The sequence below is a fragment of the Artemia franciscana genome, chromosome 12 (genome assembly GCF_032884065.1).
Source record: "Artemia franciscana chromosome 12, ASM3288406v1, whole genome shotgun sequence".
Lineage (NCBI taxonomy): Eukaryota > Metazoa > Arthropoda > Branchiopoda > Anostraca > Artemiidae > Artemia > Artemia franciscana.
The window spans coordinates 14,451,457-14,477,613 of record NC_088874.1 but is presented as its reverse complement, the minus strand read 5'-3'; the positions used below and the strand labels follow the sequence as shown (position 1 = coordinate 14,477,613).

The 26,157-nt window shown below is 34.7% G+C and overlaps 1 protein-coding gene across 1 annotated transcript in view; it reads right to left on the bottom strand.

The window, feature by feature from the left end:
- The window catches only part of LOC136033724 (U4/U6 small nuclear ribonucleoprotein Prp3-like), a 52,812-nt gene extending 27,178 nt beyond the window's left edge, over positions 1 to 25,634 (bottom strand). The window contains exons 1-5 of the mRNA XM_065714615.1: positions 25,442 to 25,634; positions 10,347 to 10,543; positions 9,140 to 9,277; positions 5,852 to 6,022; positions 2,644 to 2,832 (exon numbers count right to left, since the gene is read on the bottom strand). Coding sequence (XP_065570687.1) covers positions 2,644 to 2,832; positions 5,852 to 6,022; positions 9,140 to 9,277; positions 10,347 to 10,543; positions 25,442 to 25,592 — 846 coding nt within the window. The 5' untranslated portion in view covers positions 25,593 to 25,634. The remainder of the gene's footprint in view (positions 1 to 2,643; positions 2,833 to 5,851; positions 6,023 to 9,139; positions 9,278 to 10,346; positions 10,544 to 25,441) is intronic.
- Between the last annotated feature and the right edge of the window lie 523 nt (positions 25,635 to 26,157).

Below are 26,157 nucleotides of genomic sequence, written 5' to 3'. Positions count from 1 at the left end.
CGGCTTCTGAGGAAATTGACGATCAACAGCAGAGTCTGTTTTCTAGCCCCCATTTGTTTCAGGTTTTATAAGTCAGTGATATGGCGAATTAAGACGAATTTACGGTAATCAGCGAGCAGAAGGTCTACTATGGTGTTTCCCTGTCAAGCCATTCAGGTATCAGGTGATAGAGAGGCACAAGGTAATGGGTACGGCTGCTTCCTTTCAAACAGCCATACTGGAAAGGGTCTAGGGAAGGGTCGATTTGCATCAGGAGTACACGATATATAAAAGATTCAGTGACCTTGGCGAGATTCGGAGTTGTTGAAATTGGACAAACTTGTTCATATGATTTCGGGTACTTTACTTTAGGTATAACTCGGACATATGCTCTCTTCCATGCTTGAAGGATGATTTGATCTCTGAAGCACTGATTTATTACAAACGGCAAAGGTTTAGCTAGGAATGGTGCATATTGAATTATAAGTTTAATTGGCAGTTCTCCTGGATATGAAGCACAGTTCTTTTTTAACTTCTGCAGTTCCCTACAAACTGCATATTCAGGTATCTCAGCAAGCTGGTAGTCCAAAAGGTCCGCTGTGAGATATTCGACATCCGTTTCAGTGAGTGGTGAGTAAGTCGAACATGTATTTGCAAAGAATGTGTTCACTTCAGCTGACGATAGAAAAGTTCCATCGTCCTTTTGTACCTTCAGGTAACTGCTAACACTCTCACCAGATAGCCGCTTCACCTGAGAGTGCCATTGTCGGTGGTCAGCCGTCAGAAGTGGCGACACTTTATCGCGAACGCATGCTTTCTGAGCCGTCCTATTAACTTTCATAATGTGGCTACGATGTTTCTTCGCAGCAATGTTTGAACACCGGCGTGCAGTTTGCAGAGTGCCATAATTAGGGTTTAAGTTCCTTTGTTATCCAAGGCTTGTCGCTGTTGCTTACCACAACTGTTCTAGTGGGGAAATGTTCATGATATTTCTGCAGGAGTAGAAAAGCTAGTGACTCAACTTTGAGATTGATATCTGTAAATGAACAAATTTCGTCAAAGTAAAAGTTTCCTATCAATCTCCAGAAAGAACAGATAAGACTCCTTAGTCACGGGTCGAGTTGTAAACTTCTTCTTCTTTGGTCTGGGAAAGTATTCTAAGCTTGCCACAGAATGATGAAGTCATCAGAGCTTTTTAGTGGACCGAGGGATCGGGGAAGGAGGTAATAGTCAAAAAGGTTGGTAAGTATGAGATCCAGTGTACTACCACTCTCGTGGGTGGGAATTTCAACAATTTGCTGCAAGTCGAGCATACTGGGCACCCATTGTTTCAGAGTTTGCTTGAAATCGCTGGTAACTACGAACGCAGGAGAAGCGTAATGACGGCACATATTGTCAATAAACGTTTGTACATAATGTATCAGGTCTTTCCTGTTCTTAGCAGTTTCAGGATAGCACACAACTGCGAATACAAGACATAAAAATCTTCTAGAGAGAAATTTCAACCAATAGATGAAGAATTGAGGAAAATTTCAAGTAAACCATACACAAATTAGTATATACATAAATAATAGTGTATAAATAAATACTGCACTTAGTTAAAAGAAAAAGAGTTACACGAAAAAATATTTTCATTTATAATTAAAACGAAAAAAACTTTAAAGATGGTTTCTCAGTTCCACGTATGATTATTCCAGTGACTTTCTATGAAAAATTGCTGTTAAGTCAAAAAGGGAAAATCCTTATGTGAGTGGGACAAACCTTATGATTTCCACTTTCATGAAAAACTTTATTAACTATAATGATGTCGTGGGAGCCCCGCATTAGCGGGTGCCAAATTTAAAAATAAGGAACATGTGAGAGAAATCAGCAAAAACTTAAAAAAAAAAAACATCATGGAGACCCAGAAACTTTAACTTCCCTATTTGCTGTAGCAAAGGACAAACACTGCAATAAATCTAAGTTACGCATTAATATGGATATTATTAACATTATTCAACATAAATTAAACACTTCAAACTTTAACTGACCTACTTAAAGAAACACCTTTTTAGAAAGGTCAATTATGCTATTCTATTCTTTTATTTTTAGTCTTACAACCGTTTGTTTGGCTGGTTTGTAAACAATAAAAGTCTCTGCTTGCTTCTTTTCAAGATTCAGTGTAGCTACAAAGGAGTTAAATTACGCAAAGGAAAAATCTCAATATTTGTATAAGACATAAAAATTGCAGACAATCCCGGTTTTCAGATATGAACCGACTTCAGACAAAGCCGAGGGACAAAAAATATCTTGTTTTAATGCCCTAGGTGCTTTAAGATTGTAACAGAACTCGCAAATTTCAAACAGGGACGACTGAAACTAATAAGCAGAAAATGATACTAGGCAGAAAGATGGAAATCAAACCTATTAAACAACAAAGAAATCCACAACTAATTTCAATTAATAAAGCAAATAAATTACTTTCTTTCATTACTTGCGAGTGAAGTTGAATTCGAAATGAACACTTTTTTCCTTTCTCTTGTTGTAAAGCAGCACAAACAAAATACCTGTCCTTACTATCTGTAGCATGTCAAAGAGTAACTCTTGGCATATTATAGCCAGTCGGTGCCTCCAAAAAGCCCTTATTCTCTGAACTTTATTTCGTTTTTGGGAAAATTATAATACCTTTGTCCTCAAGCTTTGAGCTTCTTTGATAAACTTTCCCTTTTCGTGGAAGTTGAAACCCCTTTTCAGACGAAACTGTGGTTTCTGTTTTACTCGTGGATCAAAAAACGCCTCAGAAGTATCCTCGATCACTGGCTTCTCTTGCAATTGCTGTTTAAATTCTTCGCGTCGCTTTGCCCGTAAGTTCGCCTGGAATGGAATATGGAAATTAAGAACACAGGAAAAAGTCATATTAAATGAAAGAAAATGGGAATACCATTTTAACTGAACAGTGCCTAACACACCAGAATTTCTGAATATAACCCCCTACAAATTAGTTTGTTTATTGTTTGTACAGTAAATACTGCAATTTATTGTACATTTAAAACTCAAGAAAAATGCATCTATAACCTACGACTGTACTGATCGGACTACGACTGATCAAAATAGTATTTACGTACTTGTGTTCCTATGGAGTCCTTGGCTACTTGCTTTAATCAAAGGTTGGAATTCTTCAATCTCATATATATAACCATACTCCTAAACCGAACACCAAGCCAGAAACAGCTCCTCTAAAGCCCCAACAGTAGTTTAGACTAGAAGTACCACTTAATTGAGATACACAAATAAACTTCAAAGGAATGTTCAAAGAATAAAATTTTGTTTATTAATTTGTCAACTGTAGTAGTAAACTTGTATCAATTTGACAATTTAAACACGGTGAAATTAATTTCTTGTAATTCTACTTCCTTATACAGTGTTTACATGGACAATCATCGATACTGTTCAAAGGGAAGAGATAGAGATAGGGAGTACATGAAAAACAAATTAAAAAATGAAACAATAATATATAAATATCGGATAAGAAATACATGTAAGGTAGTGTTTTTCACTGTCTAAACTTGTGAATTTTAATTGATATTTATAACTTTCATTTTATTTGTGACTGAAACGTCAGTGTGCTCTAAGACAGTATCTGTAAAAAAGAATTGCAATCTGTGTCAAAGGTATTTGGAAAAATGTCTAGAATGAGAAAAAGAGCATTTCGAACAATTTCTATTGTCACGTGCTGCAAGTTAAGAATAGATTTTCTGTTCTTTATTTTTGTCAAACCTCGTAAAGAGAAGGCGATGGTATAAAACAATTTAGATATATTAGGCAATACCAAAAATAAAACCTAGCTCAACTGAACAGATCCGACATTCAGCTATGTTGGATATCACTACTTTAAACACGACTATTGAGACATCCATTCAGGCGAAACTATTGCCTAACCTTACGCTTCAAGAAAACCACACATTATGCAAAATGTGTTTAAATTAAATGCAGCCATCAGATACCCATCCTTCTACCTGTAAACCTTGAACTGTACGAGACCTACAAATTCGATTTAAAACTAATTTAATTATCTCCATGTAATCTAGTAATACTAAATTACATTTTCTAAAGCTACTTCTGGCACATAAGATATATATATATATATATATATATATATATATATATATATATATATATATATATATATATATATATATATATATATATATATATATATATATATATATATATATATATATATATATATATATATACTAGCTGTTGGGGTGGCGCTTCGCGCCACCCCAACACCTAGTTGGTGGGGGCGCTTCGCGCCCCCCCCAAGCCCCCCCGCGCGCGTAAGTCGTTACGCGCCATAATAGTTACGCGCCATTGTAGTTGTGTCCCTATGTCCCACCTGTGAATATAGATATATATATATATATATATGGTTTTAACTACGTAAAACTTGCGAATATACAACATTCTTTGCTGTCCCATTGTCTTTGCATATAAATAGATTGTCAGGTTATCCCCCTGTTTCCCCCGGTGTCCCCGTTGTAGTTGTGTCCCTGTGTCCCGGTCGTCATTTATATTCCCTGTGTCCCGGGTCCCGGTCATCATTTGTATCCCGGTGTCCCGGTCTGTATATACATTCGTTTTTTAGTTTTGTTTTTCTCCTTTATTTTTTTCCTTTTTTTTTCTTTTTTAGCTTATTTAGATTTTTAGATTTTTTAGTTTTTTTTATTAGTTTTTAGTTTTTATTTCTTTTTAGTTTTTTGTCCCGGTCGTCATTTATATCCCCCTGTTTCCCCCGGTGTCCCCGTTGTAGTTGTGTCCCTGTGTCCCGGTCGTTATTTATATTCCCTGTGTCCCGGTCGTCATTTGTATCCCGGTGTACCGGTCTGTATATACATTCGTTTTTTAGTTTTGTTTTTCTCCTTTATTTTTTTCCTTTTTTTTTCTTTTTTAGTTTATTTAGATTTTTAGATTTTTTAGTTTTTTTATTAGTTTTTAGTTTTTTTTTCTTTTTAGTTTTTTTGTAGTTTTTACCTTGTTTTTAGTTTTGTTAATTTTTTTTTTTACTTGTGTCCTGGTCGTCATTTATACTCCCTGTGTCCCGGTGCTTTGTTGATTGCTAATCGAACATTCCTTTTGTCCTGGTCGCTTTCTCTTTGAGTGTCGTCATTTATTTTTTTCTTTTTTAGTTCTTTTAGTTTTTACCTTTTTAGTTTTTTTTTAGTTTTTAGTTTTTTTTAGTTTTTTACCTTTTTTTAGTTTTTTTAGTTTTTTAGCTTTTTTATTTTTTTTATTAGTTTTTAGTTTTTTTGTAGTTTTTGCCTTTTTTTTTAGTTTTTTGTCCTGGTCGCTTTCTCTTTGAGTGTCGTCATTTATTAGTTTTTTCCTTTTTTTTTTAGTTTTTTATTGGTTTTTACCTTTATTTTAGCTTATTTTTCAGTTTTTTCCTTTTTTTTAGTTTTTTTTTATTTTTTATTTTTTTTAGTTTTTTACCTTTTTTTAGTTTTTTTAGTTTTTTAGTTTTTTAGCTTTTTTACTTCTTTTATTAGTTTTTAGTTTTTTTTTGTAGTTTTTGCCTTTTTTTAGTTTTTTCAGTTTTTTTTTAGTTTTTTATTGGTTTTTACCTTTATAGTTTTTTTAGTTTTTTAGCTTTTTTATTTTTTTTATTAGTTTTTAGTTTTTTTTTGTAGTTTTTGCCTTTTTTTAGTTTTTTCAGTTTTGACGTCACCTAATCCAGTTTTTTCAGGTGACGTCACCTGACACATCCATCCACACATCCATCCACACATCCACAGACAGACAACTTATTTTTATATATATAGATATATATATATGGTATCAACAGACATCAGTAATTAAATGCAGAAGTACAGTGAATATTAAAAGAAATTACCTTTAGAGTAGGTGCATGAATAGGAATTTTAATCTCGTTCCCAGCAACATCTGTTATTTTCCCTGATTCATCAATTTTCACAGCAGCCGGCTTTCCTACCTGCTGCATCTGAACAATTTGATCCAATTTGGCTTTCACAGCGGACAAAGCTAATTTTGATTGAATTCCAGACTGAAATAAAACGACCCAAATTCAGTTAAAACAAAAATAATAATAAAAAACTGATGAGAGATATGTTTTCTGAGTCAAAAGTGTCTCAGAATTTGTTTAAGTGTCTCTTGAATTTGCCAATATTTTTTTTTTCTTTATGAACAGAAATATCAGTTTGATTCTTCACTCTACTACATTTATTTCATCATTAATATGAGCTAGTTTTGAACATCTGATGGCAAAAACATTTTAATTATTTAAGGAATTACTCTTTATTTTAGAGATTTTCGAATTTCATGACAAAAGATTCTTGTAACTTTACAGAGTTGAATCAAGAGGTTAAACTCGATTTTATTTCTTTGGACAGGGCAACATTGGGATACACCCGTTTTCCCTGAAAAAAAGCCCCTGGCAATACTTTATATATTCTTTTATTTGTAGGTGGCAGACACACCCTCAGGGTGGGATAAAATCCACACATATTTGGAATCTCACTGAAAATCTCAAATTATACACTTTTTGAGCCTACAATCAAAAAGAGGTAAAGTTCTCTGAAAAGTATTTTGAACACTACTTTAATTTTAATCCGATGCTTAAACCGGACCCATTCTACAAAATATAGAAAAAAACATTTGGCAAACATTTGGCAAAGTTGCACACTCCCCCCCATGGGGGGGGGGGAACAAATTTAATTGTGTAAAACTTTACCACGCACAGGTTTTTGATCTGACGGAAACTGTATCCAGTTTCCAGCTTATATAATTTACCTTTACCTGGCTTCATTGTATTCTGCTTTAACACTTTTTAATTCTGACAAGAGTATCCCCTAAATTCCATAGCTCATGGCATTATAGATGATCCACAGAATCCTACACGATTCACGGAACTACCTAAAATGAGGAATTAAAAGCGACGTAAGCAGAAGAAAAGAAGAAAGCTATGTTTCTGTGTAGAAGATCAAGCGAAAAATATCATGTTGTGTTTATTAATGACAAGTGTTGCACGTATGTGTGGAAAATGTGAAAACGACAAAAACGAATCAAGATTCATTTGAAGAACTCTTGAATTGGAAGTTATGCAGAATATTTGTAACAGAGCTGAATTTGAAGAGAGAGAGAGAGAGAGAGAGAGAGAGAGAGAGAGAGAGAGAGAGAGAGAGAGAGAGAGAGAGAGAGAGAGAGAGAGAGAGAGAGGAGAGAGAGAGAGAAGAGAGAGAGAGAGAGAGAGAGAGAGAGAGATATATATATATAGAGAGAGAGAGAGAGAGAGAGAATATCTGGATTGGATGAGGAAAATTGTGTTTTAAGATGGAATTTTTGAATTATGGTTATAGCTTACAAATAGTTGGAAAATTTAAGGTGTTAATTTAAGGTAGAAAATTTATTGAGACACATAAACTTACTTGCGACCGTGTTTCTTTCAAGGGGATTTTTTAAAATCTAAGTTTGTAGGACAGAATGAACAGGGGACAAATAACTCTAGTCTTCTTAATTTGCATACTTATTGTGGTCGCTGTCGATGCTCACAAGGAATACCATCCTTAAATAAGTTAAAAGGACCCTGCACTGTTGACCTGAAGATGAGGCTTTTTTCACCTTTTTTCACACACAAAATTCGCAAAGAGAACAATCGTTGACTAACATCAAAGTTCAAAGCACAAGGTTGCCCATTTATTTGCATTAATATATAGCTGTTTCTGATAAATACACCTTCAATTATTTTTTTTTTTAAATACATTACATTAGGAACTTTCTTGATACGCACGGAATCGGTTTGAATATTTTAGTGACATAAAACTAAAATTACTGATTTTACCTTAGATTGATATCCTTTACTTAGACAAACAGCTCATTTATTTTTTAATAAAAAGCCGTCCTGGCCGAGCGGGTTTGTGCGCTGGATTCGGGATGCCTTGTCTGAGAGGACGCGGGTTCGAATCCCGGTGTACCCAATTCTTCAGTTTGGGACGGGGGTCAGTGGCGTGACTCTGTAAGCTTAGCCAGAGTCGACCCAGCTCTAAATGGGTACTTGGAGAAATCTGGAGAAGGTAAACAGGAAGGGCGTGCGAAAGCACAGGATGGCTGACCCCCAACCCCCCATTGCACTTCCTGGCTGAAGGGCCAAGAAACGGAGATCAGGACCGCCGGTGCGGACTGTAAAGTCTAATGCCGTATCCTTTACCTTTACTTAGACAAACTATATTTGCTCATTTTTATCTTAGATTAAAATCCTTTACTTATCTTAGGCATAAAAATCCTTATTTCTTCACGCTATTTTACGCACCTTCCTCGTCTTCTTCCTCTTTTTGCTCAATCCTACAGGCAAATGTAATAACTGATTTGGAAAATGTTGGTGGTGGGGGGGGGGGAATTTGGAACGACATTTAAAGTCTGAAATTCTTACATGGCTTACATTTAAAATCTTAAACCAGTTCATTTCTAGTTTCGAAATCACTTACCCAGCTATGTCAACCGAAGTAAGGCAATCTTTATAGCTTCAAACAAGAAATTTATTATAGATGCACAAAAGGGGAAAGGCAGGAGGGTGGTAGAGCCAGATCCACCAAGCGAAGGAAGGCGACAAAAAGGCAAAACTAGACAAAACTAGTTAAAATAAATAAAACTAGACACCCACTATATGACCTTTGAACTAACTGGTTTTTAAAATGGTTTGAAAAAAAACTTGTATTTGTTATTGATCCCGTTGAAGCAATTTTTCACGCCTGATATCTATGGAGCACCTTGGGAGATAGTCTTTCTGCATGCTCAATATACCGTCCTTGCCTAATCGTCGAGCTTAATTAAGTCGCATCTGGGCTCACATATTCCAGTGATAGTTGAGCTCCTTACAGTGCTTCAAGGCTTACATTTTTCTTTAAATATAGGGTTTTCTGTATAGCATATGAAATCCTCCAAATCACCACATAGCTACAAAACAATAGGATTGATGACACTGACATCATTCCTCATGAGGAATCATTCCCAATGAGGAACGAGGATGATCTGAGGAACGATGACACTGGAACACACTATTGCATTGAGAAAAAACAAATGGGAGATTTTAATCTAAGATAAAATCAGTAAGCCGAATGCCATATTTTGGATTTCTAACTTTTAATATGTAAATAATATTAATTACCTGAAGCTCTTGGATTTTTCTTGCCTTATCTTCAGCAGAAGCATTTGCTGCAGGAGCTCCAATATGTATACCAGAAGCCTGAAGAGCTTTCTTTCTCTCTTCAATCATACGCTGTGCACTTGCCATCATTTCTTTGATCTACAATGAAAAAAAAAAATAAATAAAAAGAGCAATGCAGCATTAAGCACTGTGCAAGCATGAAAATACAAAAACACAGAATTAATAAAAACAATACTATTTGTTGTACCTACTATTACATACTTGGAAAAAGCCCGCATGTAGGATGGGCATGGGGAAATATGCCAAGACTTATTGAAAGAACAGTGCCTGTGGCGTTGTCAGAGCCCTATTCCCCCCACCTCCCAAGAAAATCTCTTACATTTTTTTCAAAATTTGGGTTATGTGCTTTGAGAAAAATACATTTATCAAATGAAGTCGTGAAAACACCAATTTTAGTCCTCCAACATGAAAAAGTGGATTTAGTAGGTTTAATGTTCACTTCCCTGAAACTTATAAATCTATTGAAGACTGTAACTCTTGAACATGATTTTCATCTTATATTACAGGTAAGCAACGAACCAAGAGGATATAGAGACGGGCGACTAAAAAGATGCCTTATCAGCAGGGATAAGATTAGAGAAGCCCCCTCAAATACAAAATAACTTATATTCGTCTTAAATTTTAATGCTGCTACATATTTTTATTTGAAAAAAAATCAGTAAGCTCTATAGCTCTATACGTAACATAAAAAACACGGGGAAGAATTGATAAGTATTTCAATCTGTCTGCAAAACTAATTTGTTGAAAGAAAATAATTTTACTTGAATCCATGCATGGGCGATACAAAATTTGACAATCCATCTAGTTCTTCCCTACAAAATACAAAGATAAGCCTGATAATCATATATTACTGATTGGGTGCACTTATTTGTACACATATTCATTTACAATCCAATTTAAAATCTACTCTAACCTGCTTATTTGATATTTTAAAAATCACATGATTTTTAGAGAAGCAAGAACAAAATCCGAACTCAACATGCACAGAAATTTTTGGAAATAAAGACTAGGATTTGACCCCTTTAAGATTCCATGTCTACTGTAATTGAGTATGTGCTTTGGTGAAAACACTGAACAATAAGTTAAGATTGAAAATTTTTAAGTAAGAAATTTAATAAATAAAGCTGAAGGAGCAACAAATACTAACCTGAATTGCAGTAAGTTGACCAGGGCTTGGTTTTCCAGGTTCTGGAATAGCATCTTCCCTCCTTTTCTTACTTGTTAAATTGTCTGAATCATCTTTTGGTCGTTTTCTACTGTTTAAATTTAAATCACGAATCATCTCAAACATTCTTTCAGACAACTTCTTTGCATCTGATTTATCTAGATATTGCTCCAGTTTGCCTAAAATCGAAGTGAAATTATAATGAAAAAAACTAAGGGCTTGTTGCAGCAAGGTACCGTGCAAGAAGAGTACCTTGCAGTTTCCTTCAATTTCATATATTGATTAATTTTCCCCTTTTTTTGAAGGCTTAAGTAAACACGGGTTGACAAGAACACAAGCAAAACAAGGCCTAAACCAAACAGAGAACTGAACTTTTTGAACTATACATGCAAATATGAGGAAACAGGGGAAAATCCCTTACTGCAGTCAAAAGAATTGCATCTCCAAATACAAATATGGAAAATTTGATCCTAATTTTCCTTTGTAGTTTCATTTTCTATGGACAGAATGTGTTGAAACTTTAAGGGATGGCACTAATGATGCCTCACTATGAATTTCCAAGCTCCTGCTTCTACCCTTTACTTACAAGGCATGATATGACCAAAAATAGGTATATAGTCTCTAAATTTTGACAAAGAAAGAACTTTTAGTTTCACTTAGATCCTACTCTAAGTCCTTGAAGCCACCTTGGCAAGGGCTACTTTCAAGGAAAAACAAGTTGTAAGCTAGTGATGAGATTACGCCACAGTTTTCCCTACTCTGATTCTAATCTCGATTCCACTTGCCTGTCTCAGTTCATAATTCCTATTCTACAAAGACTTATCACTTCGTATTTTTATGGTATCAGTAACAATGCAAGAATTTAGATAGCCACAGTAGGGGGTGCCAATTTACCCCTTCTTTCATTTTTACAAGTTTCATTTTGATAACAGAAGATTTTCGCAAGTTCATCAAAAATATGTGCCCTTTGGAGGATGAAGGGGTGAAGTTGAATACTTTAAAAGACCTTCCCATGGCTTAGTTAGGTTAGGCTCTGGCAACATTCTTGAAAGTTTTATTCACTTAACCCAACTACCCACTGTGCAAAAGGTGGGGTAGCAAAGCAGCAATGCTGCTTGGCAGTTTTTAAATTGGTTGGCAGATTTTGTCTCACATACCATTTTTGAATATAAAGATAATTTATGCTCAAAGAAAAGCTGTCAAAAAAACAAGTTGCGCTCCACTGTGCAAAAAGTAGGGTAGCATAGTAGCAATACTACTTGGCAGTTTTTGTGGCCTAGTAAAATTTGTTGGCAGATTTTGTCTGAAAATACCAGTGCTTCAACTATCCCCAAATTTTTGGGGATTTCCCCAAAAATCTGTCCTCGAAAAAAAATTGATTCCCAAAAATCCCTTTTGTTCAGGCTTACCACACCTAATGATTCATTACTAGTGCAAGCCCACCTCCCAGTGACTATAACTTTCACTTAACTTGATATAATTTTTCACTACTTTCCGAAATTTTTGTCTCAATTCTTTATTACACATCAAAAACCAGACATAGATCATTGAATTACTGACCTTTCTTCCAATGCTAGTAAAAGAATAATGTTTATACGATTATACCATTTCATCAAAGATTCTCTTGTGACTCATGGTAAAGAATTTCATTTGAACACAATTACGTTCAGTGTAATTCAGGGCTTAATGAAGAACGGAAAAGAAAAGAAGAAATCAATTGATGTAAAATTTATATTATTGATTTCATTTATTTTTCTGAGTGAAAGGAACTAAAGCTCTTGCTACTCCTTTTGTTTGAGAAGTATTATTTTGCCTTTTCATATAAATCTATTGCGTGGTTAGAGTTTCTGGAATTTCCCTTTCCTGAACCCAATGTTTCCTAACACTTCTAGCCCCCTCAGGGAAGGGGGCCAAGCATCTAATTGGTTATCAGAAGCTGATATTCCTATTGTTGTATCTCCAATATCCAATGATGATAGCCTGAATGAAACCATGATTACTGTCTCTGAGCCACCAATCTCTGAAACTGACAACCTGCTAAATGAGGATTTTCAGACAGTAGGCAGAAAACAGAAACGAAAAAAACCTTCTATGAGTCCTCCTGAAATAATGGGACTCTCAAACCCAAATCCAGCTGTGGAGATAAAGGACAAATCCATTATCCTTTTTACTCCAACAGTAAAAGATCAATCCTTCTCTATCAAAAATATTACTAACATTAGAATGAATCTTTTCAAAACTTTTAGATGCAGCTTCACTGTGAATGTGAACAGAGATGGTTCACTAATGGTTATGTTTCTAGACAGAAATGAAGCCTACAAAGCCCTTAGCCTAAATAAAATTGGCAATATCCCTGTTACACCTGAATGGTGGAAACCAACCCTGAAAAATTCTCAGAAAATAGTACTGTACAACATACCATTGGAACTGTCAAATGACGACTTGAAAGATGGCCTTATGAACAATAAGGGGGAAATGCTGGAGGTTCTGGATGTTCATCGTATGGGCAAACTAGATTCTAAGGGAACAAGAAGTAGTAAGAGTGTCCTCTTTATCTTACCTGCTAGTTCCCAATTTGACTCAGTATTCCTTTTTGGTCAGCAAAAAGCTCATAAAATATACCAAGAAAAACCTCTTCAATGCTCAAAATGTTTTAAGCTTGGTCACTCATCTAAGTATTGTTCTTCTTCTGTGCCAGGGTGCCCTAATTGCCTTGGTAATCACTCCTTGTCTACAGAAAGTAGATGCACTGAAGTGCCTAAATGTACAAACTGTGATGGTAGACATCAATCAACAGATCACAATTCATGTCCTAAATATGTTCAACGAGCTAAAGTTTTAAAGATTGCTCTTCAAGAAAATGTTCCTTTCCCAATAGCTGCAATGGAGCTGGCCAAGCGGTCCAAAGTACCATCAGGTCCAAGAGTTAATGAGGCCAAAGAAGGGAATTTAGCCCTTCCTCAAAAACCCTGGCTACAGGTCCACAAGAACCACCCAAATCAGGCACTCATACCTCCTACTGAGACTTCTTACTCTCCATTGGCTAAGGAGCATCCCAAGATGGCTGAAGCTAGTCCATCCCGCAACAATCCTAAAACTAAGCCTAAATCTTGGTCTGAAAGAGTGGCAGCTTTTCCTAATATTTCTACTCAAGCCATAACTATGCAAGATAGAGTTGGACCTCATATTACTAATTTAATTAAATATGTTGCATCAGTGGACCTAATATTACAATCAAATATGGCTAAAGATAAAAAAGCCAGTATAACAAAAGAAATTGCAGAATACTACTTTTCCAATTCTATTTTCAATGAAATAGGAACAGAATTATCATCCATTCTCTCAAAATATCATGCATGTCACCTATTCAACCCTTCCTATGTTAACTAAGCTGCAGATCCTACAATGGAATTGCGTCTCTTTAAATTCAAATAAACTTGCTGACCTTATCCAATGTGCAAATGATAAGAGAATTGGAATTATTTGTCTACAAGAGACTAATCTTTATCAGTACAAGAAAATCAAAATGCCTGGGTACAAGTGCTACAGGAAGGATAGATCAACTAACAGAAAGGGAGGGGGTGTGGCAATTTTTGTTCATGATTCAATCCAACACTCCCCTCAACCCTTAACTATCTACAGGGATGAAATAGATGTTGTAGGCATATTAATTACCTTAGCTAATGGTAACCATCTTGCCATAAAATCCTTTTATAATCCATGTGGGAGTAAGGACATCCAAAGTATCTTGGAAACAGAATTATCAGGTAATAATACCTTTATTTTTGGTGATTTTAATGCCCACAGTCCTCTCTGGGAACAATCAGCTGGTAGCAACAAAGCAGGAAGAGGAATAGAGTACATATTGTCCAATTTTCCTGACACCTTGATTTTCACTCCATTTGACTTTCAGACCAGGTATAATATTTCTTCTAACTCTTTCTCAACTATAGATTTGCTTCTAGGTCCTTCTTCATATTATGATTTAGTTCAGATGGTAAAGGTGTCGTCCCTCCAATCTGATCAATGTGCAATTCTTACATCATTTCAAGATTTATGCTACACTCCCAAACCATACGTCCCTACATTTATCAACTCCAAAGGTAATTGGTCCCTTTTTCGTGAGATATTAAATGAAGTAGATTTTTCCTTTGTTTCTCCTAATTATGATATTAATGCCATTGAGTCTAATTTGAGATCAATCCTGCTGGAGTCAGCTAAATCGGCAATTCCAATGACTAGGGTACGTTTTTACAATGGCTCCAAAAGACCCAAGAATTGGTGGAATGATGAGTGTAGGGTTGCAGTTCTGGCAAAAAGAAAGGCTCGTAAAATGTTTCAAAAGCACCCATCTCAGTCAACAGCAATCTTTTATAAGCAGTCATGTGCTAAGGTGAAACTAATTTGTAGGAGAGCTAAACAGAGTACATGGCTGAATTTCAGCTCAAGTATCAGTTTTAGAACCCCAATTTCAAAGGTCCATAATTTCATTAGCCAACTAAATAGTGGAAAGCAGCCTAATGATGACCGTAGATATGATATCATTCAGGATGGATATCCAATTGTATCAGATAAAAAGAAGGCAGATCTGTTTACCAATGTTTTTAAAAACGATTGCTCAGATTTTCATCCCAGCCGACCTCCTTTTTGTAATCTCCCTCTTACCTGTTCTTATAAGGGTACTCTGATGAAACCTTTTTCCCAAGATGAATTTTGTGTAGCACTTAATTCTCTTAACATCAAGTCTTCCCCAGGTTATGATGGTATTTATATGAAGTGGATTCTTGAGTCCCCAAAGGTGTTTCATACAGCCCTCTTAAGTCTTTATAATCTTATTTGGTCAAGTCAAAAGTTCCCAGATGCCTGGAAGATTGCTCAGGTATTCCCAGCTTTAAAACCTTCTTATTCATCTAATGATCTCAAGTCTTACCGTCCTATATCAGTATTACCTTCCTTTAGTAAAGTTCTGGAAAGGCTTGTCTTATCAAGAATTGAGTGGTTTTCTGAAGTCAACAATCTCTTTCCTAGTGAACAAACAGGTTTCAGAAAAGGACATAGCTCTTTAGATAACATTACCCGGCTATAAATTGATGTTTGTAACTCCCTGAAAAAAAGACATGTCACAATGGCTGTTCTGTTTGACTGGTCGAATGCCTATGGAAATGTAGTCCACAATAAATTATTGGAAATCCTAATAAATCTTGACTTCCCGTATCCTTTTATAAGTTTTATAAAGTCTTTTCTAACTGATAGATATTTTTACGTTCAAGTAAATCAGTCTAGAAGTGAGCAATGCCCCATTACGAGAGGACTTCCTCAAGGTGCAATATTGAGTCCTCTTCTATTCAACTTGTATGTTTCTGAATTTCAAGTATCTCATGCATCATTTGGCCTTTATGCAGATGATTTGATCATTTGGAAGTCAGGAAGGGATATTAGCCTTCTTCAAAGCCTTATTCAACAGGATATAAGTCTAGTCCAGAGATTCTCTTTAGCATTTGGCTTCCCAATATCAATCAGTAAAACTAAAGCCATTATATTTACTAATGGTACTCTAGATCCTCCTAATCCACTGACAATTTTCTCAAGGGAGATCCCATATTGCAATTCAGTGAAGTTACTTGGTTTATTAATGGATTCTAAAATGCAGTGGCATGAACATATTAATTCTTTGAAATCTCTGATTATTCAGAGACTTTGTATTCTAAAAAGACTTGCTGGAAGTAAGTGGGGATGTCACCCAAAGATTATTTTGGATTTTTACAAATTATATATTCGTTCAAATATAGAATATGGGATTCAAATATTTTCAGCTCGTCTCCCATCCTCATTCAAAATCCTTGAATCTTTACAAAATTCTGCTATTGGAATAGCTTTGGGTGTGCATAAGCATACTCCTCTGTCAAAGTTAAGAACACTGTCGGGATTGGTGTCCCTAAGTGAAAGAGCATCTAGTCTAAGGATAAAGTATTTCTCGCAAATCCAGGCTTATGGAGCCAAGCATGCTGTATATGCACATACCTTTGCTGAGAAGTCAGCCTGTCCCAATGCCCATTCATCATGGAATCAGTTTCAACTGGAGGTCCCAAACTGGAATCAACATTCGCTTCATGCATATCCCTTTACTGAGTCCCCCCCATGGGAAATGAGTCCTCCAAGCTGTCAAGTAGAACTTATTTCTATTAGTAAAGATTTGATTCCTAATTATGAGATCCAGACTATTTTGGCTGAACACATCTCAAAGGCTTACCCCAACTATAGAAAAATATATACTGATGGATCTGTCCAGAGGGAAAGAGCTGGAGCAGGAGCATGTATCCCATCCCTGAATTTGAATATTTATTCTCCTCTCCCATTGGGATCTTCTATCCTGTCTGCTGAATTATGTGCCATCCGCCTGGCCTTGGATGCTCTTATAAATTATAACATTGAATCTGAAAATATACTCTGTCTCTCCGACTCTAAATCAGCATTACTACTGATCCAAAATATTAATAGAATTGCTAATGACAAAGATTTATATAATATTAGAAGACAGCTTCTTAATCTTAAGATCAAGGAAAATGAAGTTTATTTTCAACATGTTCCTAGTCATAAAGGTATAAAATATAATGATATGGCTGATTCTCTAGCAGCAAAGGCTTCCATGTTATCTCCTAGTCCTTCCTCTGACCTCAATTCACGAGATATTATCAGGCAAAGATCCAAAGTTAATCACAGTACATTAATGTTATCTCCATTTCATACAAGATTAAATACAGTGCTATATTACCGACTGAAATCAGGTGCCCTACTTCTAAATAGCTTGTTATTTAATTGGAAGCTACATCATTCCCCTTTATGCCGAATCTGCTTTTCAACAGAGGAAACAATCCAGCATATTTTATTTGATTGCCAGGCTCAGAGTGAGGAGACTGTTGCTCTTAAGCATTTCTGCTCCTTGGCTAAGATTCCAAATACTTATACAGCTATCCTGGATTCTAACCTGCCATGGGAAATTGATCGTAAGATATTTAAGGCAGCAATTGATACCTTAAAGAAGAGAAATATTGTTTAATAAGGATTAAAGCTTGAAGAAGTCAATTTTTAATGGGAAGCGTTTTATCCATAGTTTTTGATTGTGCAGAAGAGAGCTGGAATGAGTAGGAAGAGCCGTATTGGTACCGGCCGGCCTTGTGCCTTAAACTGCTGGGGACAGGTAGCTCAGGTACTCGCACTTCCCACAATCAATAATAGTGTATTATTGTTCATAATCGTATATATCCATTGTTCGCAGACTGGAGGAGAATAGCGCTTCCAGTAGCTAGTTTTTCTGAAGAAGATGTCAAAGAGGTGAAAGGACTTGTTGTTAGTCCATATACCTCCCTACAATTTTTGGAACTGGAACTGGATTCTGAGCATCTATACAAAGAGGGTTATTTTAGGCAGCTAGACCGTGAGTTTAAATTCTGTTTTCTTTTGCTATTCAGTTTAATATTCAAAGGTCTGCAAATATAAGAAAGTTAGATTAAGAATGAATTCGAAATGAAAAAGGAAAAGTATGTAGAGAGGAGGGGGGGAAGGATTTCGAGATAAATTGGGAGATATTTTCATTATCGAGCTATAAATTTGTGGACATACCACTCGAGACCTTTTTTATGCTCTTTTAAAATATAACCGTTGTTTCACTCAGAAACTAAATGGACCCTTTAAGGTGATACCCTTTACTCTTATTTTCTGCAATTAAGTTTGAGTTTTATTTTCAATTACTCTAAGTTTTGGGCATAATACATTAATATTAAATGCATAATAATTAAGTGCGTGATAGATTAAAGGTTAGTTATGTATTATACTGCCAACGCCATTTTAAGTTATAATGTTGCTCCTTACTTTCAGTAGAAAAAACTTGTTTTTTATTTAATTTCTGATCATTTTATGAATAATGCTGGGAAAACTGGCTCCACTTCATGAAAAATTCTCTTCCCCCATGAAAAATTTCTCTCTGGAAAGATCAGGTTCTCTGAAACACTGAGCCTGATGCTATGATTTTCATTAAGATTCAATGACTTTTAGCGGGTGTTTGTCCCTCTTTTAGAAAATAAAGCAAATTTCTCAATCTCATAACTTTTGATGGGTAAGACTAAACTTGATAAAACTTATACATTTAAAATCAGCATACTGATTCTTTTGATGTAGCCTATCTATTGGTATTAAAATTCCGTTTTTTAGAGTTTTGGTTACTACTGAGTCTGGTCGCTCATTATTTACAGTTTGTTATCACAAACTGTTTGATACCTTTTTACATATAAAAATAATTTTTGCTCAAAGAAAATCTGTCAAAACACAAGTTGTGCTCTGCCATGCAAAAATTGGGGTAGAATAGTAACAATATCACTTGGCAGTTTTCATGGCCTAGTAAAATTTGTTGGCAGATACTGTCTGAAAATACCAGTGCTTCCACTATCCCCAAATTTGGGGGATTTCCCCAAAAATCTGCCTTCACAAAAAAATAAGTTCCTCAAAAATCCCTTTTTGTTCAGGGTTGCCACCCCTAGTGATCTATCACTAGTGACAATCCATCCCTAGTAACTATCCCTTCACTTAACTTGACATAATTTTTTCACTATTTTTTGAAGTTTTTGTCTCAAATATTAACTACACATCAAAAACCAGACATAATAATCGAATTAAGGACTTTTCTTCCTATGCTAGTAAAATCACAATGTTTGCGAGATCATATCATTTCATCAATGATTTTCTTGTGACTCCTGGTAAAGAATTTCATTTGAACATGTTTACATTCAATGTAATTATGAGCATCAATGCAAAGAGGGTTATTTTAGACAGATAGGCCATGAGTTTAAATTTTGTTTTCTTTTGCTATGCTGTTTAATTTTCAAAGGTCTGAAGATATAAGAGACTTAGATGGAAAAATTATTCTAAAATGAAGAAGGGAAAGCATGGTACCTATGCAGAGACAGGATTTTGTAATAAATTTGGATGTATTTTCATTATAGAGGTATAAATTAGATGAATATACTACTTGAGACCTTTTGAGGGTGAGGATAAGGTTAGTTTAGGTCAAGTAAACCCCACCCCTCTAATGTGCAAATATGTAGCCCAAATTCGTTTCTAAACTGATATATTTTCATCATGTTTTGTTCTTTTCATTAGGATTAACCTAACTTCATTTCTTGAGTGTTGGTGGTATAATACACCACCACTATTGAAAAATTTGTTGTATATTGCTTCATTTGGTACATAAAAATGAAGTACTTTTCTTTTTTCCTTGAGAATTTTATTTTGCATATCACCTTTTATCTTCAAATGTATTTCGCTCCTATCCTCACCATTGCTACTCTAGTGCCCTCCTCCCTGCAATATGTTTGGTGGGCGTCCATGCTTGTTTGAGTGGTTCAACTGCAGTCTAGGACTTTTTGCAGTCGTGGAAAGTTGTAGTAAGTGAATGAAATTTTATAGAATAGATATTCTGCTCAAATTAGGACATTGGAAATTTTTTTTAAATACCTAGGCCTACCTCCACAACTTCTAATGCTTGAGCAATAATTAACCCTGCATGAAGGCTAACCCTGCAATAAAAACAACGGAAAAAAATGGTGTAATTGAATTTGCCATTCAAATATTGCCTAAATATAATCTTCTTACCATAAAAATTGCAGCCCCTCCCCTCTGCCTTTCTCATTAAGCTATTTAAAGCTATTAATTAAGCTATAGACTATATTCAGGCAATAACTGAAAGTAATAGCTGAAAGTAATTCAGGCAACAGCTGATTAAAATGGAAGCAATACCAAAACATGATCCATAAAAAAATTTATATTATAGCTGAAAGTAAAAATTCAGTTAATATTTCCAGATTGTTTTTATATTATATATTCACTTTTTTTTATAAATTGTTGATCTTTATTTCTTACTATACTACCTGATATCCTTGTTTGACAATCAATCATACAATTCATGGTAAAGAACGGTAAATAATTTGACCCAACAGTAACCAAAACTCTAAAAAGAGTTACTACAAAACAAAACAGAGCTGTTTTCGTTTTTGATAAAAAAAAATTTACTAGGTGATTTTTGCATCTTCTCTTCTGCAAAAAGAGATGTATCTGTTCTCACATTGCTGGATTTTGAACTTTGATCAAATTAAAAGCTTTCTAAGTTACTATCTAAAAATTTACTTTTAAGTCATTGTTATCCTTTATCCTTGTGAACAAGTTTTTACTTATTCCACTTAAATTCTACTGAGAGTGAATATTTGTATTCCAATTTCACACAAAAATCCAAATTCCCTCAAAACTGTTTATTCATCAGTTGAAATAATCTTTAGCTATCAAGGTGTAGATGCAGTTAAAAAAAATATTAATCTATAAGCATTACATCAGTAGTTGTTAATGCTATTGAAAGAATAGTCAATTCTGCAGTTATTAGACATCTTGAAGCAAACAGTTTCTTGCACAGCTCATAGCATGGCTGTTGTTCAGGAAGATCTATTGATACCAATCTCCTTGAATCATGTGATCACATCACTAGGTTACTTGATCTTAGGGTGCATGTTTACATGACTCTACTTGACTTTTTTAAAGCCTTTGATAAAGTTTTTCACAAGCAACTTGCAATCAAGCTTGAAGAGAAATCCCTGCTCTGGATCCTTGACTTTCTTCACCTGCAAATTCAGTATGTTCAGCTATCTAATTGCTCTGGCAACCATATTCTTTCTTCTATGCAATTTTTGAGAGGAGTTATTCAAGGAAGTGTTTTGGGTCCTACACTATTTAATATTTTTATCAATGATGCTCCTTCTACTATCAAAAAGTAAATTAACACTTTATGCTGATAACACAAAGCTTCTCAAACCAAAATTGTCATGTGAAGATTATGCCCACTACAAAATAACTTAGATTGCTTGGTTAATGTGATGTGGCTTGTCTTCTTGAATTTAATGCTTCAAAGTGTAATTTCTTTCACTCCAGCAAAGTGAATCCTTTTTGCTATTGTTTTTCTCTCAGGCCAACCAATCTCCTCAGTAAATGACAAGCAATAATTTGGAGTCACCATTGAAAACGGACTAAGATTCAGTACCCATGCTAAGAAGTCTGCTGCTAGTTCAACTTAGGGGCTGATTAAGTGTACCATTTCCATTCATTCCCCTGAAGTCATTACTCTTCTGTAAAAGGGACTTGTTTGCTCCAAGCATGGAATTGGAATGTCTCTAGCCCCCCATGTCTTAAAAAAGACATAAAAGTTTTGGAAGATGTGTAGAGACATGCCACCAAAGTGATATCCAGCATGCAATAGCTTTCATACCCTGCAAGACTAGCTAAGCTGAAACTACCAACACTTGTATAGAGGAGAAATAGAGTGATGCCATTCTAACGTGTAAGTGAATGAGGGCTGACACTCTGCCAGGCATTATCTCCTATTGTTTGTCCTAAGTAAAGAGACAGATGTCATTAGCTGAAACTTGTTAAACAGTCCACCCTATCCAGACTCCATACTCAATTCTTTACCTCAAAAATTATCAAGAGTTAGAATAATCTATCTGAAGATACAGTTACTAAAGAATCTGATGACATTTTCAAACAAAGGCTGGATACTGAGTGGTCCTTGAGGGAGTGTAATCTCAACTAGGAAGCTATAGATGACATAACTGCACCTGGTCACTAAACTACAATGAAAACAACTTCAAACATCAACTATGGAGTTTCAAAAGGAAAAATCCTCACATTGTTGCAAGCTGTAATTTAAGGTAGTCTATATAATAAAGCCAACAAGAAAGTGATGGAATTTGTGCTTTTGTAATAAACATCAAAATTTCCTTGTTTTGTCTCTATCATTATCTGTTTTTGAATCAGCTTTCAACAATTATTATGTCCTATATAACACTGATCAGGGAACATGGGCTGGGTGTGAAATCTTAAAAACATGATCAAAATCATGAGAATGTAAATAAAATTATCAATCTAAAAGTCTGTTCTGTTCCCTTTTTGTTCTAGCATGTCTGCTTTTGAGATCTGCTCTTCTACAACTTAACCCTACTTTCTTTTTATTAATTTAACAGCAATAGTAAAACAAGGAAGTAAGAAGAAAAGGGGTTTTGTTACTGAAAGTTCAATGAATATGTCTAATTAGGGCTGTAAGCTATATTTGGCTGTTGTGAGGGGGTGTGGAGGTAGAGTGAGGCAAAGTGTGCTAGTGCTCCTTTATGGAGACTATAACTATTAGATTATTCATCATTGTTCTAATATATATAATCAAACAGAATGAAAGATTAAAAGGACTTACTTATGAACAAAATTCTAATATACACAGGATAATCAATGTGTATGCCAATCAATATATGCATCTAGTAAGTGTAATGTCTTTTGGGTACTCGTCTGTTATATAAAAACAATCAAGAAGATAAGTTTGGTCAATGCTAATGAAAAAAAATATCATAAATATAGAACACTTTATTAGCAAAATTCCTCTGTTGACTCTGCAAATGGTTTTTCTGTTGCACAGAAAACACTCACATTTCACAGAGGTAATTATTTCAATTGACAACAATTAGTTTAGAAATGCCTAGCTCTTGTTGACACCAGGAAAAGATGACAATTTGTTAACCCAGAAATAAATGAAACAAACTACAGTAACAAATGGTATTTTACTTTTAGAAAAATGTATTGACACACAAATTGATGGTTTTCAAACATAGCCTAGTGTTACACTTCCAAAAATGTTGCTTCTTGTAAGGGTACAAAGTCTGGTGTCTCCATTGATGCAGTGTTCTGTTTTGGGCACCAATCCCTTATCCTTGAAAAATATGATTGCCTGTTATTCAGTCCTTGGCAAATCACAAATCATAGACATGGTCTAGTGTTGTACTTCCAAAAATGTTGCTTCTTGTACAGGTAGGTCATGGTGTGTCCATTGTTGCAGTATTTTAATGAACTAAAATGAACTAGGTCAAGAAATGTGTTAGTAATGAACTTTTCTTTGTCTTTGAGGTGGTCAGCCAATGTCAAAGCTTCCAATTTAAGAATTCATAAATGACCTTCTCAATTTTGCTAATAAAGAATTCTATTTTACTCATATTTTATTGTCAGCAAGCTTCACTTCTTGAGTGTGTTTTATACAATAGACAAGTACCATCTTTTGTTTTTATTGTGATTATAAGCTATTCAGTAGCCTAGACTGTTTTGTGAATTGTGTTAATAATGAACTTTTCTTGTCTTTGAGATGGTCAGCCAATGTCAAAGCTTCCAATTTAATAATTCACAAATGACCTTCACAATTTGGCTAATAAAGTATTCTATTTTACTCATATTTTATTGTCAGCAAACTTCACTTCTTGAGTGTGTTTTATACAATAGATTAGTACCATCTTTTGTTTTTATTGTGTTTATAAGCTATTTAGTAGCCTGGACTGCTTTTTGGTATCAATGTAGCCTATTGGCCTATTTGGGGCTGCAAAGAAGGAAACAATTAATTAGGCTACTTTCATATAACTAAGTTTCTTTGGGGTAAAATTCTAGTTTAGCTACTTTACATTATCTTGAAAAAATTTTAGGTTGGGAAATTAAAACTTTTAGGGGTAGTCTATAGACTTAAGTATGTCATGGGAAGGTATTGTGAAATACCTACCTATACTCCTCCCTCTAGAGGGCCCTGGAATTCAAAAACCTTTAAAAATACTTAAGTTATAAAAGTAAAACCTTGCAAAATAGATCTGCTGCTTTATAACTATTTTCAGCTTTGTAGCTTTGCTTAATCCCAATTTATAAGGTTTTAAAGATGTGCAAATAGCCTACATTTCCAAAATTTTGAAAAAATAACCATTGATATGGCTTAAAATTTGGTAAAATTCTAGTTGAGTGACTTCTTGCTATCTGAGAAAGGGGTTAGGTTAGGAAAACAAAGCTTTTAGGGATGGGTCTACAGACTAAAGTATATCCCAGGAAGGTATTTTAGAGTACCCACCTCTACTCCTTCTCCCTCAAGACAAAGATCTGCAAATACATTTCCTAAATGTAGATAAAGCCCATTGATATGGTTAAAAATACTCCTCAAATAGGCCCTAGCAAGAATTACTTTTTCAAAATTAAAACCAGAGAAAACAAAACTGAACTGAAAATTAAGGTAAAATACAATTTTGTCATAATATCAATAGGTATAAACCTGTCAAGTAGGCAAATTCTTAATATTTAGAAATCAGACAAGGATTAACATGGAAGCTTGGTAATACATTCCCAAAATATGTTTTTGACCCTTGGTTCATTAGAAAAAGTTTTGTTTTCCTATCCTAATCCTTTTCTGATATAACAAAAAGTAGCTAAACTAGAACTTTATCTTTTAGAATTTTTTATAGCCTGAATAGGTGGATTTACAATGTTTATAAGATCCTTTGGTTGTTATCACTTGAGTTTGAGTACTGTTGTTGCTGATTTTTACCTTGTGATAATGTAGAGGATGAAGTTGTGCCTCTTGATCAGAGGTTTCACAGTTCAATCCCTGGTATCACAATGAATACTTCTTCACAAACTGATAAAACATAGTTTTTTTGGCAACCGGTGACATAAACTCAGTAGCAAGGGCCAAGAAACAAAAATTTTGCAATTATTACAAATGATGATTCTCTATTTTGAGAAGGGATTACAACAATTCAAAACCCTTAAAAAAGAAAAGCAAAAGTTTCAAGATTAATATATAGGTTTATTGTTGTTATAAATCGGACTAGCTTCAATAATCATATAATTTTGAAAAGACGTAGGTATGAAATGACATTAAACTGCATAAAGAGCAAACAACTGGTAATTGCAAAAAAAAATGTATATGTCTTAACAAGGGATTACAACAATTCAAAAACCTTAAAAAAGAAAAACAAAAGTTTGAAGGTTCGTAGAAATCTTTGTTAGAAACTGGACCTGCTTTAGGGCAAAAATCAGAGGGGCAATCAGGCCTGTCCAACCCCAAAATCTCAAGGTTCTTATGATTTTTCCTATGATTTATTAAATTGTTTAATATGTCCTCAAACTGGGATTTGATACAATATTCTAGCCTAAATAATCCTTTCGAAGTCTCACAAGAAGGTAGCACCTACCTTGAAGACCATGTTTGTCATGGCCACTTCTCAAGGATGAAGATATAGCTGATAATATTGTAGTGTCACATTGACCAAGGATTCTGTCAGCTATTTTTTCTATTAAAGGGCGTATTTCATCGACTTCTCGAGCACTAAATACTACAGACATTTTTATGAGATATTTCTTCTATTACTTCTTCCATAGATATTAATTTTTTGTTCACTGCTGCAGGCCTACCAAATTGTGATAACGGCTTAGTGATTTCGCTATCTTAATTGTGTTTTTTTTTCAGGTGACTGGCGTCGAAAACGCAGACAAAAGTATATGTCACAAATGTCTAAATGCCATTTTTTCGTAACCAATAACTTTGCTTGTTGAAAATTATAGGCTTTTTGGCAAATAGTCTTCAGCCTGATATAATGAAAAGAGAAATCACCAATGCAACAGCACAAATACATTAAAAAAAAAGGGAGACAGAAGGAGAAAAGGAAGACTGTTTTCCTAAATTATTGATTAACATAGACCAGCACTTGAATGAGGCCTTAACCCTACTCATCTATACAATCACATAGGTCAAACAGCATAGCCTTACACAATTAACTATGAAGAATAATCCATGGACAGGCAGTCATGTCGTCAATAAGTATAAGTCGTCATTTACCCTATTTATTTCTTGTGTTCGTCTTTTTTCATATTTTTCCAAAAGTATTTTGATGAACGATTCTTGCTGAAA